At 39.3% G+C, this 17,872-nt stretch overlaps 1 protein-coding gene and 1 long non-coding RNA gene across 2 annotated transcripts; both read left to right on the forward strand.

Annotated features, from left to right (window-relative positions):
- Positions 1-321: 321 nt before the first annotated feature.
- On the forward strand, positions 322-2,808 carry LOC106178282 (carbohydrate sulfotransferase 11-like). Its single transcript, XM_086996714.1, has 3 exons — positions 322-962; positions 1,230-1,291; positions 1,476-2,808. The coding sequence occupies exons 1-3, from the start codon at positions 830-832 to the stop codon at positions 2,328-2,330; spliced, it is 1,050 nt and encodes a 349-aa protein (XP_086852840.1). The 5' UTR covers positions 322-829; the 3' UTR covers positions 2,331-2,808.
- Positions 2,809-13,362: 10,554 nt separating this feature from the next.
- On the forward strand, positions 13,363-14,373 carry LOC106155197 (uncharacterized). Its single transcript, XR_001237584.2, has 2 exons — positions 13,363-13,605; positions 14,019-14,373. It is a non-coding gene; the product is annotated as an uncharacterized LOC106155197 (long non-coding RNA).
- Positions 14,374-17,872: the final 3,499 nt, after the last annotated feature.

Genomic DNA, 17,872 nt, shown 5'->3' on the forward strand with positions numbered 1-17,872 from the left:
CCGCAGTTATTATTATGTGGATATTTTCGCTGTACAGAGGATAACCGTGAATTTAACGGGAGACATATCAGGCGTACCCAACTACTAGAATCGGCAGCGAGTGATCCCGAATTTACCGGTAGATCAGAGCACATTACCCGTTTTCAAGGTGTGCGTCAGTACGCATTTCACAGTATCATACCCGGAACAAATTTTCAGATGAGATGCACTACTTTCCAACCCCGCTGAGAATCATCACATCGCGTACTAGGCAAGAGCGGTGTCGCGTCTAATATTCTTCGAAGCGCGTACTGGTATACACCTAGAAAACGGGTAGGATCATTCGGTGCCGAGTCTGGTAGCTGGGTAGGCCTGCATATCTGTGGCCCTGGTAGAGGGTAATTTTACTCAGCCCTGAAGGTTCCAATAATAATTATATCAGTGTATGGATACATAAAGTAGACTCCGTCCTTCCACACCAAATAATCTGTGCCCATAGTTTATTCAAGTTCCATTGTTAAAAAAGACGACTGTTCCGGGGCCTCTCGTTGCTCATTTACTGAAAAAAGTTTTCCAACATTGCTCGAATTCTCTCTCTAATGGATGTAATATCTGTTTGATGGGTGTTTAAATTCTAAATGTCGCCATTAAGTAGAAAAGTTGGCGCCTGGATGTAGTTTAGCGATTTAATACATTTAATTTGCATTTCAGACATAAAATTTGGGTCGCCAAGATATCTCTCAGGATGTCGTATGCAATGGACGTGCGTGGCCTTCTTTCTCTTTATATTTTAGACTGCGTCAAGCAGACGAATGTCTTTTAAGTTCTAAGTGGTCCGTGTGAGGTGGTAATGGACAGCAATATGCATCTAACGCGGGTAAACGTCTTTCAAACTGTGGTCGTGGTAATATGTATATTGGTGTTGGTATTTGTCTTCACCTGGAGTCCTGGGCTGGATGTTGTGAGCAAAGGTGGAGGAACAGGTAGATCTCTCTCTCTCTCTCTCTCTCTCTCTCTCACACACACACACACACACACACACACGTGCTCTCTCTTTCTCTCTCTCTCACACACACACGCACACACCTCTCTCTCTTCAATGCAAAGCTGAACACAGGTGCCTACGTCAATAACATTAACGTAAAACATTAAAACAGTTTTTTTCGCTCAATGCCCTTCTTGACCTAAAGCTAATTGCTGAATATTGAAAACATTGTCCTTAGGAGAACAGATCTATTGTCTTGTTTCAGAAAACACGATCTCCACGAGAAAGCCAGTGCAGGACAATAATCTGAATAGGTTAAGTGGTCGGGTATGCTTTTGATTATATTTCTATAGATGTAGATTAAGTCGAATAATTATTTATAAAATGCAAATTAACATGCTCGTTTCCTTAAAATTCGTACACTACTGCGTATGATGAGATTGACGAACGCGGTAGGTCTATGCTGCAGTACATCTTTTACGAAAATGACACCAGCTTTTTTCATTTTCAGTACTTTTCGTGGGCGGAAGTGCCCCTCAGTTGGCAAAATATCATGAAAGCAAGGAGAAAAATTCTACAAGACGCATGTCCAAAAAATACCAAAAAAGCACTTGCCACAAACGGAAGCAGCATTCTGGCTGGTCGTCCATTTCTGTGGGTAGACGACAGACACAGTCTGATTTACTGTGAAATACCAAAAGTGGGCTGTACGAACTTTAAACGTTTGATGTATGGGCTCACGGCAAACGCAGATATTACAGAATACAAAGACATTGGGGCGTATGAAGTGCACTATAAATATCAGAAGTTTTTGGTGCCCCTGTCTGACTTTTCCGAATTTGGGATCAAGTTCCGTCTTGCAAACTATCTGAAAGTTGTTCTTGTGAGGCATCCATTTGAAAGACTAGTGTCTGCTTACAGGAACAAATTAGAGAAACTCAGCGCTTTTTCACGTCAAATTGGGGCCTATATCAAACCGTTCATGAGATCCCCGGGGATGAAGAGCGCGCCGCAAGAAGGGGACGGAATTTCATTTGCTGCGTTCGTCAAATACATTAATGTCTATTCTCAGCTTTCTACTAAACCGTTCAACCCGCACTGGAGAACTTACAACGCGTTGTGTAACCCATGTGACGTCAAATATGACGTCATTGTGCGATACGAAACTATCCAACGTGACATTAACATGTTGCTTAAACTGTTGCGCGTGGCTGAGAAGTTCAAGTACCCGGATGGTGACATGTCATCTGTGTCGTCTGCAGGAGTTTGGAGGTCCTATTTCGCCAACGTGTCCTCTTCAGATCTCAACGAACTGAAGGGAATTTACAAACTAGACGCTAAATTGTTCAACTACACTTTCAATTAAAATCTAATGCAGCTTACAAATTTAAAAAAGAAGAGAGTTTTAAAAAAAGAAGAGAGATCGATCTTTTTACTAGGCCTACTACATAGAGCTTTTTCACCGCATTCAAACCTATACATTATTTATGTCTCCTCATTAACCCGACTGCCAGTTTTACACGTCCCTTCAAACTGTTAAAAAGTGCTTACGTTTCCTGTAAGCGTTAACCATAATGTAAAACCTTTTGTGATGTTATGCCGAAATGACATGAGGGAAGTTCAAATATCCAGAACATCTGTCTGGTAGGCCTATGGGTATAAAAATCGCATCGTATCGTACGTTGTTTAACCTTAGGGATTAAAATCCTGCGGGTGTGCGCAGGAGAATGCATCCGCCTTCGTCTCTATTTAGATTCTCTGACCTTTTTCATCCTAGAATACCTGGTGACCAATATTTGCACCCTCATCATCTAGAAAACAACCGCGTGGGGGTCAGTGTGTCATCAAGCACCGCCAACACAATATGACACCAGGCGAGGAGTGAGGTAGACAAATGTTAAGTTTTCAAACAATCTATTCTTCTAATAGATGTTCTTTCTGTTTTTTTGTTATTTATGGCACGTTTAAAGTGAAATAGGACTTTAAAGCTATCCTCAGATTGTTTACAATGAAGATTTTTTTATCCTTCTCTGTATTTTATTTTCTAATCTCTCTAAAGCAGCTAACGGAAAAGAATGCACGGGAAAGCTCGTTTGAAAGGTAGGGCAATGATTTTATTGCAAAATACGAGGTCAAAAGAAGTCGACAACTTCATTGATGAAGAGTTTTTGTCCTCACTGATGAAGTATCTTTGTCTATCCTTTGCCTTTCAAAACATCACGCTACAATTTGTCTATGATTTCGTTTCAAATTTTGTTTGTTCTTTAAAATGGCCATGATGTTGTTTTACCTTTCGAGTCCCCCGGTTTGTTCTCAAATAAAGTATATTTTACAACTTATGCACCAGCATAAGCAAAACACCTGTTGTCAATCAATGAAAAAAATCATTTTCATACAATGCATTTTTTATTATCATATTTTACAATTTATATCACCTTGTACACAATGGCAAAATATACCATTTAGTAGTAATACAAGATGATTTGCACCAAGGCATTGTACGTATAATGTCACAGATGTATTTTAAATGCTAAATATTACTAATAACTAGTCACTTACTGCATTAAATAAGACAATCACATTTACTGAACATGACGACAACACATATTCGTAAAGGTAAATTACAAACGTCAGAAACGTTATATAGTATTAATAAAATACAGTCTTCAAAAATCCAGGTTCTCATAACAGCCTCCGCAACAAGCAACGATACATGTTCTTTAGGTAAAATACAATAGTACTAGTGGGAAACCTTATTTCCCATCAGGTATGGTAAAACACGTCATGATATACTGGCTTCTGATAATCACGACATCTATTGTACAAGTTATTACATGGCTTTGACTAGGTTCCCATAACCCCATCGTACTAGCAGTTTCGATCTAATTCAGAAGAGATTCTCGCTAAATTGCACTCAGTTTAAGCGGCTTAAATGTCTGGCTACTGAAGCTGCTAGGAGGTAATTAACTTTTGTGCATGTTTTACCTCATATATAAAATGCAATTTAGCAAGAATCCCCTCGGAAACAGAATAAGTCTGCTAGTACGACAGGGTTATTGGAATGGGCCCTTAGACCCCAGTAGACCATTACTTTAAATAAAAGAAACCTTGATATCTACACTAGTATAAAATAGTTAATAAAGCAATACAAACGATGCATTATTTACTGGCTCCACACTAAGTATGCTGGCTACACCTAAAACAATTTTCATTTGGATGATATAGGAATGTATAAGGGACACTTGTTATGATTTTATACAGATATCTCATCTAGAATACGAGGAAAGGTTTATCACAATTCATGCGATACATTTGTTTCTGCACTCAGCTATTCCCTATGAAATGAAATGTAACAAATATATTTCAAAAATTTTGCTCAAAGTTAACACATAAAATATTTGCAATGGATACACTTGGATTTTGGTAAACAATGCACGTTTATACCGCAACATAAAACTAAGACAGCGCCAAGTCATCTCGACTTACAAGACATATGGATTAACTAAACAGCCAAACTTCAACAATGGAGTACGGTTTTAAATAGTCTATCAAATTAAACTTTACTTTTTATCTGTTATATTTTAAATTGCGCTTGCAAAATGCTATCTGTACACAGATTACAAATGAAGCAGTTTCAATGCGATAACATGCAATGTACATAAAGTACTATAGGCCTACATGTTCTTGTAGAATTAAGATACTTTGTCAGACATTTCTCCTATAGCATGCTAACTATTTATCATAAATGATATATTTGCCCCTTACGCGGTATATTTGCCCCTTTCTAGAGAACACAAACAGCCGAAAACCTATAAAGAACGGTGATAAACACCCATGGATGCGTTGGGAAAATGGTTGTGACCAATATTCTCATATGAACTTGACGTTTGAGAAACATAAATGAAGCACACAGTCTATGAATAACTCGGCTTAAACCCCCTTGCATTAAATATAAGCTGTGTGTGTGTGTGTGTGTGTGTGTGAGAGAGAGAGAGAGAGAGAGGGAGAGAGAGAATGTACAGACATGTTGAATGTAGATTTTGCAATATAGAATATTTTACTCGCAAAAGAGAAGATTAAAAATGATACATTATTACAGAAAAGAAAAGGAAAAGTGTGGCGCAAAAGTGACGCATGCGTCCCATTCTCTTCAAAAGTATGAGTGCGTTCCACGCACCCTGGATGCAAGACAAACTAAAGAAATAAGTACAATTACCATGGCAATGGCATCCCTGCATGAAAGGATATCGCACTGCCCCCCTGCTACTCGCAAGGCAGACCCTTGCAGCCTTTGCTCTACCTCTACGACACCGATGGCCTCCACTGCACCCAAAATGTGTAGGGGACGTACGATCCTAAAATTCGTACTTCCGATTGTGATCGAGGTTATATGGGAACTCTACTTAGATAATAGTGTGACATGTGTTTGACTAGTTGAGGTAAATTTTGTCGTTGTTAAGCCTTGGACCCAACTAAAAGCACGATTTTCAGGACGTACGTTTTTTAGGTTCCTCGCGTCTGGCTGGGCCGTAGCGAGATCGCAGGGGGGGGAATCAAGTAATTGGGGATTGCAAGGAGTTCGCAAGAAGAAAGTGGGTGGAAAGTACGTGAGAAGCACAGCCTCCGCACGTTAGAAGTACCTGCTGCGCCTGACGGCATTTCGCACGTGTCCCGTGCGCCCCGTGCATGCTAAGTAGGGGCCTACAAGTTTCGTGCACTACGTACGTTATCCGTACTAGGAGTACGGGCAACGCAAGGGGAACGCAAGTAGACGTATGTTAACAGACGTAGGGCAGTCTTGTTGACTTCGTACGGTTGTTTTTCGCCTTGCACGAGAGTCTTGTGTGTTGAGATGTTTTTTGGGAGGGTATAAAAACTGTGAATGTTTGACGAGATCATTATATCCGCAGCAGTGTTCAAAGATGGTGAGCCCAATCATGCCTCGCTTGTCCCCGGTCCCCCTCTCCCCACCCTGCTCTTTGTTGTCTTTTTAGGCATAAAAACTAGAAATTCAAGGCATCAATGATTCTTTTTCGTGCATGCTCCTCCTTGTTAACTCACGATCCGTGCTCACGGAGTGTCAACTACTTACTCAACATGTACGGAGCCCTGGAGATCCACACAATGGGCGCGTTGCAGTGCGAAGTGGGCACGAAGCAAGAAATAAGTACTTTAACCGTGCTTCTTAACCACGTGCATCCCCCTCACCAATCGCAGTGGAAAAGAATTTCCTCACGTCACCTGTACTACAGGCGCACAACAGGCAAACGTGTTCCATTTTTTTTTATATTTAGTTGACCGCGCGCAGCGGCTGTTGAACATTTCGAAAAAGATCTGCGTGCTGTCTGCGCCCTCCAAAAGGATGGACGTGCTCCTCACGCACGAAATCCTACGTTTTCCCCAATTTTTTGGCCGTAGATCAGATGTTGCAGCTTGTACGTTGGGTTAGGACACAGGCTAAAATTGCCTTTATATCGTTGTCTCATACAGAAATAAAAATAGAACGGTTTTAGAAATGGTGTCATAAAAAGTGGATTACCGTTTAAGACACTTTGAAGTATTTGTTAAATGGTGAAATCAGTATACGTCCTGATAATCTCAAGATATGCTACGGAAAAAGGGAAAATCAGATTATTGAGCAGAACTGTCTTCTTCTTTTGCTCTAATGACACTTTTTGGCTAAATCTTCCATAATATTGACTGTCCTTATGGTAGCGGGGTCTTTGGGACTAAGTATCTCCTCTCTCAGTGCAAGACATTTTTTGTGATAATCAAGTGACTCTTTATACTCGCCCATGTCATGCAGTGTGTTCCCGATGTTGTAGTAGGAGCCGGCAGTATCGGGGTGTTTGGGACCAAGTGTCTCCTCTCTCAGTGCAAGACATTTTTTGTGATAATCAAGTGACTCTTTATACTCGCCCATGGCATGCAGTGTGATACCGATGTTGTTGTAGGAGCTGGCGGTATCGGGGTGTTTGGGACCAAGTGTCTCCTCTCTCAGTGCAAGACATTTTTTGTGATAATCAAGTGACTCTTTATACTCGCCCATGGCATGCAGTGTGATACCGATGTTGTTGTAGGAGCTGGCGGTATCGGGGTGTTTGGGACCAAGTATCTCCTCTCTCAGTGCAAGACATTTTTTGCAATAATCAAGTGACTCTTTATACTCGCCCATGGCATGCAGTGTGATACCGATGTTGATGTAGGAGCTGGCAGTATCAGGGTGTTTGGGACCAAGTGTCTCCTCTCTCAGTGCAAGACATTTTTTGTGATAATCAAGTGACTCTTTACACTCACCCATTTTCTGCAGTGTGTTCCCGATGTTGGTGTAGGAGCTGGCGGTATCGGGGTGTTTGGGACCAAGTGTCTCCTCTTTCAGTGCAAGACATTTTTTGTGATAATCAAGTGACTCTTTATACTCGCCCATGGCATGCAGTGTGATACCGATGTTGGTGTAGGAGCTGGCGGTATCGGGGTGTTTGGGACCAAGTGTCTCCTCTCTCAGTGCAAGACATTTTTTGTGATAATCAAGTGACTTTTTAAACTCACCCATGGCCTGCAGTACATTACCGATGTTGTTGTAGGAGTTGGCGGTATCAGGGTGCTCGAGACCAAGTATCTCCTCTGTCAATGCAAGACATTTTTTGTGATAATAAAGTGACTTTTTTAACTCACCCATGGCCTGCAGAACAGTACCGATATTGTTATAGGAGGCGGTGGTATCTGGATGCTTGAGACCAAGTATCTCCTCTCTCAGTGCAAGACATTTTTTGTGATAATCAAGTGACTTTTTAAACTCACCCATGGCCTGCAGTACAGCACCGACATTGTTGTAGGAGCTGGCGGTACCGGGGTGCTTGGGACCAAGTATCTCATCTTTCAATGCAAGACATTTTTTGTGATAATCAAGTGACTCTTTAAACTCACCCATGGCCAGCAGTACATTACCGATATTGTTGTAGGAGCTGGAGGTATCAGGGTGTTTAGGTCCACGTATCTCCTTTTTCAATGCAAGACTTTTTTTGTGATAGTCAAGTGACTTTCTATACTCACCCATGGCCCGCAGTACAATACCGATATTGTTGTAGGATGTGGCGGTATCAGGGTGCTTGAGACCAAGTATCTCCTCTCTCAATGCAAGACATTTTTTGAGATAATCAAGTGACTGTTTATACTCACCCATGGCCCACAATACAGTACCGATATTATCGTAGGAGGTGGCGGTATCAGGGTGCTTGAGACCAAGTATCTCCTCTCTCAATGCAAGACATTTTTTGTAATAATCAAGTGACTCTCTATACTCACCCATGGCCTGCAGTACATTACCGATATTGTTGTAGGATGTGGCGGTATCGGGGTGCTTGGGACCAACTATTTTCTCTCTCAATGCAAGACATTTTTTGAGATAATCAAGTGACTGTTTATACTCACCCATGGCCTGCAGTACAGTACCGATATTGTTGTAGGAGGCGGCGGTATCGGGGTGCTTGGGACCAACTATTTTCTCTCTCAATGCAAGACATTTTTTGAGATAATCAAGTGACTGTTTATACTCACCCATGGCCCGCAATACAGTACCGATATTGTCGTAGGAGGCGGCGGTATTGGGGTGCTTGGGACCAAGTATCTCCTCTCTCAATGCAAGACATTTTTTGTGATAATCAAGTGACTCTTTATACTGACCCATGGCCTGCAGTATATTACCCATATTGTTGTAGGAGGTTGCAGTATCGGGGTGCTTGGGACCAACTATTTCCTCTTTCAATGCAAGACTTTTTTTGTGATAATCAAGTGTCTCTTTATACTGACCCATGACCTGCAGTACAGCACCGATATTGTTGTAGGAGTTGGCGATATCGGGGTGCTTGGGACCAAGTATCTCCTCTCTCAATGAAAGACATTTTTTGTGATAATCAAGTGACTCATTATACTTACCCATGGCCTGCAGTACATTACCGATATTGTCGTAGGAGTTGGCGGTATCGGGGTGCTTGGGATCAAGTATCTCCTCTTTCAATGCAAGACATTTTTTGTGATAATCAAGTGACTTTTTAAACTCACCCATGGCCTGCAGTACATTACCGATATTGTCGTAGAGGCCGGCGGTATCGGGGTGTTTGGGGCCAAGTATCTCCTCTTTCAGTGCAAGACTTTTTATGAGATAATCAAGTGACTCGTTAAACTCACCTATTTCGTGCAGTAAAATACCGATATTGTTGTAGGAACTGGCGACATCGGGGTGTTTGGGACCTAGAATTTTAACCTTTTCATGTGACACCGATTTGTAAATATGTAAAGCATCCTTGTAGAGACAAATGCGACAAAAAGTCTCTGCAATCATTGCTAATTTATCTACACTTTCCAATCTTTCAGATGCATCTTGAGCTTCTATACTTTTAGTTAATAAAGCAGCAGTTTGTTTGATATGTGGTAACATCAAGGATAAATGATTTGCATCGGTGGCATTAAAATACTCCATTTTAAACCCTTTGAGAGTTTCTATATAATGACTGCAAAAAGCATTTTGGATATCAAAAATATAATCGCCATATTCCTGGGCATTGTATTCTGCATATTCCCTTAGTAAAGGGTGGACATCATAGATGTTACTATCTGTACTAATGAGCGATTTATTGACAAGAAGGTCTAGGATATGTTCACAATGATTTTGATCTAACCCTAAAATAACAGAGACTTCTTCCAGGTTAAAAGCAACAGGGAATATATGTAGTGCAACAAACACCTTTCTCGCCTCCGTTTCTAATGTTTTATAAGAAATATCAAAGCAAGTTTTGATTTCTTCTGGCATGCTGGGAATGGAAAGAGTGGGTAGCATCTTCTGAGTTTTAAATGTCTCTAATACTGCTTCTGTTTCTTTTTTGTCAAGCAGTGCAGCTAGCAATTTTAATGCAAGGGGGTTATAGCCGCACATTTCTGCCATTTCATCTAAGTTCGCTAACTCGCTGTCGGTGGGACTGGTTGATTTTCGTTCCCATAGGACGTCACGCGAGGAGCTTTTATCAAGTTTATCAATGTCTAACACAACTATGTTATGTGTTGTGAAATCAAACCTTTCACGACTGGCGCATAACAAACTGATATGTTTTGTTGAATCCATTACATCCTTCAAAAAATCACTAAACTCCTTCCTATTTGAACTTAAAAAAGACTCATTATTATCTAGGATAAATAGGGTATCAGTAGTCAAACTAGACAAAGTCTGTTTGAATATGTTTTGGTAATCAGAGTATAAGTCTTTCAAATGACGTGTTGGGTGATAATGTTGGACAAGCGATAACTTGACAGAATTAAGATCTGTCACTTGTCTCATATCAATGTACAGCACGTTTTGCATGCTTTGTCCGACCTTAACTGCTATGCTGGTCTTACCGATACCCCCCATCCCGGTCAGGAGAATGAGTGGAGCTTTATCCCTGATATGTTGCTGTATCGTGGTAATGATGTCATCACGACCCTTCAGATCTGTGTTTATTCTTGGTAATGTCGTGGACAGCAGCTGGCAAGGGGTTTCTGAAAAGATTGCTGAACAATTTAATTTCTAAAAATAAGAAATTGTGAATGCATTTTAATATTGGGCCACCATATTTTTGAACACTATATTTTTGAACACTATGTCTGAAAATATACAGCTGGATTGTCAGTGACATGTTAACAATAGTGTTATTAGAATATGAAATTAGTATCACTGCAATTGGTTTTGTCTGTGCTTTTATACATGTGACTCAACGCTTTTATATTTATATTTATATCCTCTGTTTTTGTTTTTGTGTACCTTCGCCTGTATGTGTGCGTGTGTGTGTGTGTGTGTGTGTGTGTGTGTGTCAACGCACACTTGCATTCATATTTTAATCAGTTCTGGTTGTAAAGATGTGAAATATTAAATATTGTGCGGAAATCTACCAGAAGCATCCAGTGGCTGGATCAGCACCTTGTCGTAGTCATCGCTAGTGTATAATGTTGACAGAGACAGCAGAATAGTTTTCAGATCAGCGAACTGGGTCTTGAAGTCTGCATCTGAGAGACCTCCTTTATTGTGAGCGAGTTCATTGCGGTATCCCTTCACCCTGCCGATGTTGGCCTCAGTTGAATTGTCCGTGGCAGGAGGTTTGTTCCATTTTGCATGAGGATTCAAGTTTGTGATATTTCTCAATAAGATTACAGCCAGGGTTATATCCAAGTCCTGCAATGTCACAGGAGGGGCGGGGCTCCCAGGGGGATATAGAATATCTATTTGGCTGGGGTTCAAAATGTTCCTTCTTTTTAGTCTGAGTAATGAGTGTTTGACTGTTTGGTCATTTAGGACATCAGATATCACGCCATTATTTGATGGTCCATACAGCCCTGGATATTGTACTTGTAACTGGTTACTGAGAACATCTTGAAGTACTAGGTTTCCATGATCCAGTAATAGGTCCATGCGGAAACGGTTTTCTTTCTTCTTTCGTGCAATATTAACGCTGGTCATTTCTGAAAGCTACAAAAATCACAAGATGGTTTATAAGGTTTATCAGGACATTTTCATTTCTCAGAATCGTTTGTTTAACTAAGATTAAAACAAATAGGTCTTGGTGTCAGTTTTAGCTGGTTGCAAGTGCGTTTGGTTGATAAATGCTGGTCTACAAATGCTTTTCCTCTTTATCCTGGAAATAGAAATAAGTACATGTAGAATTTGAAAGACAAGGACTACTACCAAGCAGGCAAACGACATTGATTCTACGTTGATTCAACGGTGAATCAACGTCCTTTGTCTGCTGGGTAGAAGAACCATCTATGCTGATAAAATGAGATATCTGCTAGAAAGAGTTTCCGAGGAGTGGAGGAGGACTCTTCAAATAATTGCTCAGATGAGCTTCAAGGCCTTTATACGGTAACAGACAGATATTCTACGTGCATTATATTCCATTTTATTTATACAATATAGCGCTGTGTCTAACTGAATTTCTGAATGCCATTAATGTTCTCAAGGATGAAATAAAAAGTGATAAAATGCTAAGTGGAAATAGTACTGCACGGGTTAGAACACATACCTATGAATCTGGTCTCATTTTCAGAATAATACATATGCTTTTATTAAGAAAAAAATGCTCTCTTTTTGATCAATTTTACATTTTATAAATATTGCACGCGGCGTGTTGTAATGGCGGGAGCCAAAAGCAACAAACCCCTACGCCTATATGTCCCACCAATAAACAAAATACTATTTTTTTAGAAAGGATAATTTGTAGCTTGCGTGAAAGGCGAATAATAAGGATACTAGGCCCACCTTTACTTGCGCCTGTTCAGTAAGTTTTGGGGTCCTGTGACCTTCGTGGTATTTTAGTCTAACTTTGACCAAGTAAAATATTTTTCTTGCAAGAATTATTGAATATTAAGTGTGGGCAAGAAATGCTTTGTGCCGCTTCACACTGTGTAAATATTGCATTATAATACAAACGCTGCAATACAAAGGTGTGACCTTGACCTAAACGTTGTTTGTCTGTGCACTCTAGCAACAGGGCGCAGTGTTTATGAAAATGAAAAAAGAAGTGCACTTTGGACAAGAAATATGTGTACTGTAAAAATCTAGCAAAAACAACCCTTTATTGCATAACTAAAATTACATGTATATTTAAGTCGTTAAATGTGAAAATATATAAATTATAAGCACACATAGCATATGTTAATCCAATAAGTAAACTTACCATAAATTAACTTTACACCAACAGACGTGTGTCGAGCCACTCGCTTCTTCTTTTTCTTTAGAACAATTTTCCAGGTTATGAGCTGAACTTTGGATGTGTATTTGAATATCTAAATTTGTTCAAATAATGCAACGCTTGAGTTTAATATCTAGCTCTGTTTTTCGGTAGCATACCTGTATGTGTATATTCTGACCTTTTTTCTGACAGTCTGTATCGAACAACGACAGAAAAGGGTCACGTGACGAAAATCGTCTGGGAATTTTTAGAAGGATTTTTTTTCAGCAGCTTAAAGAGAAGTGTAATTTGATCAATGTTTTCAGTATAGAATTGAGAAAATGGATTTGGAAATTTAAACAGAATAATTAAAAGAGGACTAATTTTTACCTCCTTTTTACTTGAATAAATATGTTGTTTGTCACATACAATCGCCTAACTATGGTTTGACCTTAATAAGGCCACTGTGTGTTCAAGGCCATCGTATTCTCGCGAACAAAATGCCATCTCTTTTCAGTGTATAAGGGACGTACCCTTTATATTTCAATTAGTATCAAAATGTCAAATGACTCATTCCGGACCTTACATTACCCCTATCTTCTATGTTGCTTTGCTTTGGACTGCAGAAGGTAACTCAAACATGACATAAATCAAGAAGAAATGTAATCGTCAATCGACTGCCATTTGTTTACGTTACATCAGCGTATATACGACTTGCATTATTCGAAAGGTGCGATGTGCGCATGACCGGAATTGTGCACTGCAGGGGTCAAAATAGTACCGGAAGCGTTGTTGACAGCGATAGGAACACATGATGGAAGCATAAGACATGCCGGGGGCGATATTAAACAAGCCATTTGAGGCGACAACGGTGCCGGAGTTGAAAAGTTGGTTAAAATGTAGGAATGCCCGCACATCAGGCAAAAAAGAAGAGCCATTAAAAAGGTATGTTACACGATATTATTTTAAATACAAGACCAAATACAAAACCCTAGTGTGGTCATTATGTAATTATGTTCACCTGAGTCATTTATTGGGGAGATAAATTTGTCACCTGGTTCAAGCAGTTATCTGATACAATCTCTGAGGTGGGCTAGTGCACTGTACAGGTAGGCCTTATTACATGTAGTACAAGCTCACTGTCAATATCAGTGCATCTATCATTTGTTTCTTCTTCATTATCTTTCTGTTGTGTATCCAGGTAGATTTCGGTTACAAAAATAAGACTAGTCATGTCAATTTTCTGTTTTGTCATCAGTCTAATATGTATGTATGTAAATAAATCACTGTTATAGATGTGTTGATGATGACTTTAATAATTATTTTCATGACTATTAAATGTTTTACTTGTTTTATAGGTGAAAACTGTACAGTGAGGCTAGAGAGAGAAACAAAATATTGGATCCAGACGGCAGAGAAAATTAGAAGTAGACCTACCAGATTGAAGTTTGAATCTAGACCGTGGAGAATGGACCAAGTCCTTGAAGGGAATGCCCAAACCGTTTTTTTTTTAATATTTGCCTATTAATAAATACAATTCAATATTTCGTTTCACATTTTTATTTTGCATAATAAAACCAATGATGTTGCCTTGGAAATATCTTTCCAAGGTACCTTACGATATTTCTGATTCGTTTTAAAATGCAATGTTTTAAACATTTTCTAGATATGTTCAAGTGCATTGTGATAATAAAAATGAGATATTTGGTAAAAGTGTTCTCTTTTTTGTTATTTGCATAAGTAATATACCATTCAATACTCCTTCACAGTCAGGTTTAAACCTGGTTTTAGTTTTACTCAGGTCTAAGTAATGTCGATAACAATACTCTAAAACCAAAGTAAAACTAAAACCAGCTTTAACCTTGCTGCGAAATCAAACCAAAGTTTCACATGACAGTTTTCATGCCATTTTTTATACTGAGGTAATGTCAGGGTATAAAAAGTCATGAAAATTTTTAATTCCTCGTAGGTTTCAAGACCGATGTAAAATTAAACTATTTCAGGTTTGTTGTGCATAGACTTTATGCTGAAAGTGTGTTTGTCAACTTCCTCATGTGCTTTGGACAGTTGTTCCAGCATTTTATGTCCTTTTTCTCTGTCACACTATTTCTTTATGCATCTTTTTTTTTTTTTTTTTTTTTTTTTGCTCGTTGTAATTCCACTCTTGTTTCCGAAAGTTCAATTTCTAAAGATCAGATTTTCTGTCTGTTCCATACTGAAAATAATATGTTGTTTTTCCTTAACTGTCGTTAAAAGCGCATCTGAGCCTGCATCTGATAGAATGCTGTAGGCATCGTGGTCTGTATTTGAGAAGCCATTTTCGTCCTCGCTGTTCAACATCTCACTTGCCGCCAGGTTCACTAAAATTTGTCTCAGAGTTTTCAACAGTTAAATGTCTAATCATTTTTTCGGGGCTTTCAAATCTTCGATTTCTTGAGTGAAAATATAGTTGGTCTCCCACCCAAATACGATTTATTCCCTCCTTCAAAATGAGCACTACACACACGGTGATGCTTGGCGGGCTCGAACTTACTAAATTTGCCTTCATTTCCCGCTCGTCCAATATTGTCAATCCATATACCTCTCTTTTTTGGGTCCTTGGGGAAAGCATTAAATGAAAAATTTCGATCTCGCTCCGTATTGTTGAAACAAACAGGCACAAAACACATAGAACCGCCGAGAGGCATTTTATTTCTGTGTACAGAAATGGCGGCAACGCAAGATGGGTCCAACTTTACCCACAATGCATTGCGCTCAATATCGAAAACGAGACGAATAATGCAAGTCGTATATGGCGTGCGTTGTGAACTCGCATCTTAGGGACACCTGACGTATCTCACACAGCGAGAATGCCTGGGAATAAAGGCCTCAGTTGCTGAATATGTCTCAGTAGCTGCATGTATGTGTGTAACTTTCATTAAATAATAAAGGATGATATTTGTATATTATATATATAAGATAGGGTGTTATTTCCACCAAGTAATGAGACTTGGGGGGGGGGGGGGGGTCGACGATGGAATATAGTGTGCTGATAAATATAAATGCATAACCTACATACGCCTTACAATACTGGAAGGTGGGGGAATGAGAGACGTGCGTGTGCTAGCGTACGCTGGGTGATTCTGAAATATGGTTTTTATGTAAGAAAGAGTGCGAATTATCGCAACTACGTACGTAGGGGAGACCGGGGCTAGTTTGACCCCAGGGTAAGTTAGCCCCCAGTCAATTTATGAAAAAGTAACTACGAGGTAAATAAATTGGCCACATAGGTCTATTCTTGTAAAGTGACCGTAGCCTACATGTACAATGCTAAGGAAGTGTCGGACGTTAAAAAGTTTTACTTAAGTGATGAGTCCAAATAAACGATTTATATACCTAAAAGTAAATTTGCTTAAGAGATTTAAAAATCTATTTTCATAGGCTTTTTATCGAATATAATATTTGTATAGGGCATCAAACTGAAGCTCATTGTTTCAAGTTTCACAGCGATGTATCATCGTTGTTCATTCTAGCACTATAAATGGCTGTCATCTTTTAAAATAAAAATTGTACACCCGGAGCTAGTTAGCCCCCTTGACTCGGGCAAGTTGGGCCTATCATATTACCCACAATCCTTTGCGCACAACAGAGCTAGAGACCATGCATTGTTGAAACAAACTCAATGGTTTAAAACTGAATTCGTTACTTTCTTTTAAAACGAAAATTTATTATTCGTTTTCATTCATTAAGAACCTGCTTATTACCATTATTAATTTACTTTTAATTAAAATAAAACAAATTGATAGATATTTTGGTCCTTGTCCCCCTACAACGAGACGTACGGAAACCTCAATTAATCTGACTCATTTGAACTATTTATTCATCAAGGACTCTCTAAAATCAATTTGATAAATCAGAATCGTTCCATAGAGCAGAGGTCGTTGCTCCAGAGGATTGTTTCTTATGGTACGAATCCGATCTTATGTCTGAGTGGGTCGGGAATCCGGAATGCTGGCCCGGACCTGCATGCACCGGCAGGACTGGTTGATACACTGAGATTTTTAGTAAACAGCCCCAGCTATCAGAACAGACTCTCAAAAGAATATATGTTGGCGGGACTGCTCTTAAAATCGTTTTAATCACTGCTTTTATTGTATTATTTTACACATATATTTATTTTTTACTCATCTTTTAAGGTTGTTTTAGTAATAAATAAATATATTTTGAGACTCCTTTTTATCAATCAATTTTTCTAGGAAACTGCTCTTAAATGTAACATCCATCTGCTTGAATTTCCCCCAAACCTTGAATTTGCTCAAATTATCTTGTACCAGGAAGGATATTTAATATTGCTTTATTTATCCTGCATAACTTTTCTCGAACACGGTTCATTTACACCACTTTTGGATACTGAAAGAGTGAAATGGTAGCGACTTCTTTATTTCCCCAGGCTGTAAAAACGTTCACAATGTAGATCGACTCTTCTCGTAAAGATATCGTTTTAGATTCGAGATATGATCCACTCAGTCACAGCGTCCTCGTTTCCTGTAACTTAACCATAGTATAAAACTTAAATAACTTTTCGTGATCTCACACCGTCACCATCACACAGCCGTATTGAAGTTAAAATATGTCCGAAAATATACCTCGCACCGTATTGCAAAACAGCTGGTATATGAATAAAAACGGCATAGTCTCTTAAGTTGTTCAACCTTGCATATTAAAATCACTTAAGCCACAAACTTATTACAAACGTTTAAATCACGCCAAACGTTTGGACGTGCCATAAGCCACTTTCCTCAGTCTCAGAGTGACACAGGTAGCATTGTGTCATTAGCCGAGGGTACTTGGAGCTATCCCCCCCCCCCCCCCCCTTAGAACTGCGGCTACTGTGGTTAGGGGTTATAATACAGGTGTGCGGGAGAATGTATCTGCTTTCGTCTCTATTTAGATTGTTTAAACCTTTTCACCCTAGAATACCTGACAATCAATACTGCCCGCCGCCGTCTAGAGCGCAAGGACGGCATTGTGCCATCTAGCACCTCTAACACAATCAGCCTGGGAGAAGTATAGTGGATGGCACGTGCTGTGTGAAATAGGACCTCCAGGCTTACAATTACAATTAATCTGTTTACAATGAAGATTTTTTTAAAATCTGCAATTAATTTTTAATATTTCTATTACCCATTTGTATCAATCTATTTATTCGTTCATCCTTCTGTCCATTAACATT

The sequence above is a fragment of the Lingula anatina genome, chromosome 10 (genome assembly GCF_051362555.1).
Source record: "Lingula anatina isolate TDL-2025a chromosome 10, LinAna3.0, whole genome shotgun sequence".
NCBI classification, from domain to species: domain Eukaryota; kingdom Metazoa; phylum Brachiopoda; class Lingulata; order Lingulida; family Lingulidae; genus Lingula; species Lingula anatina.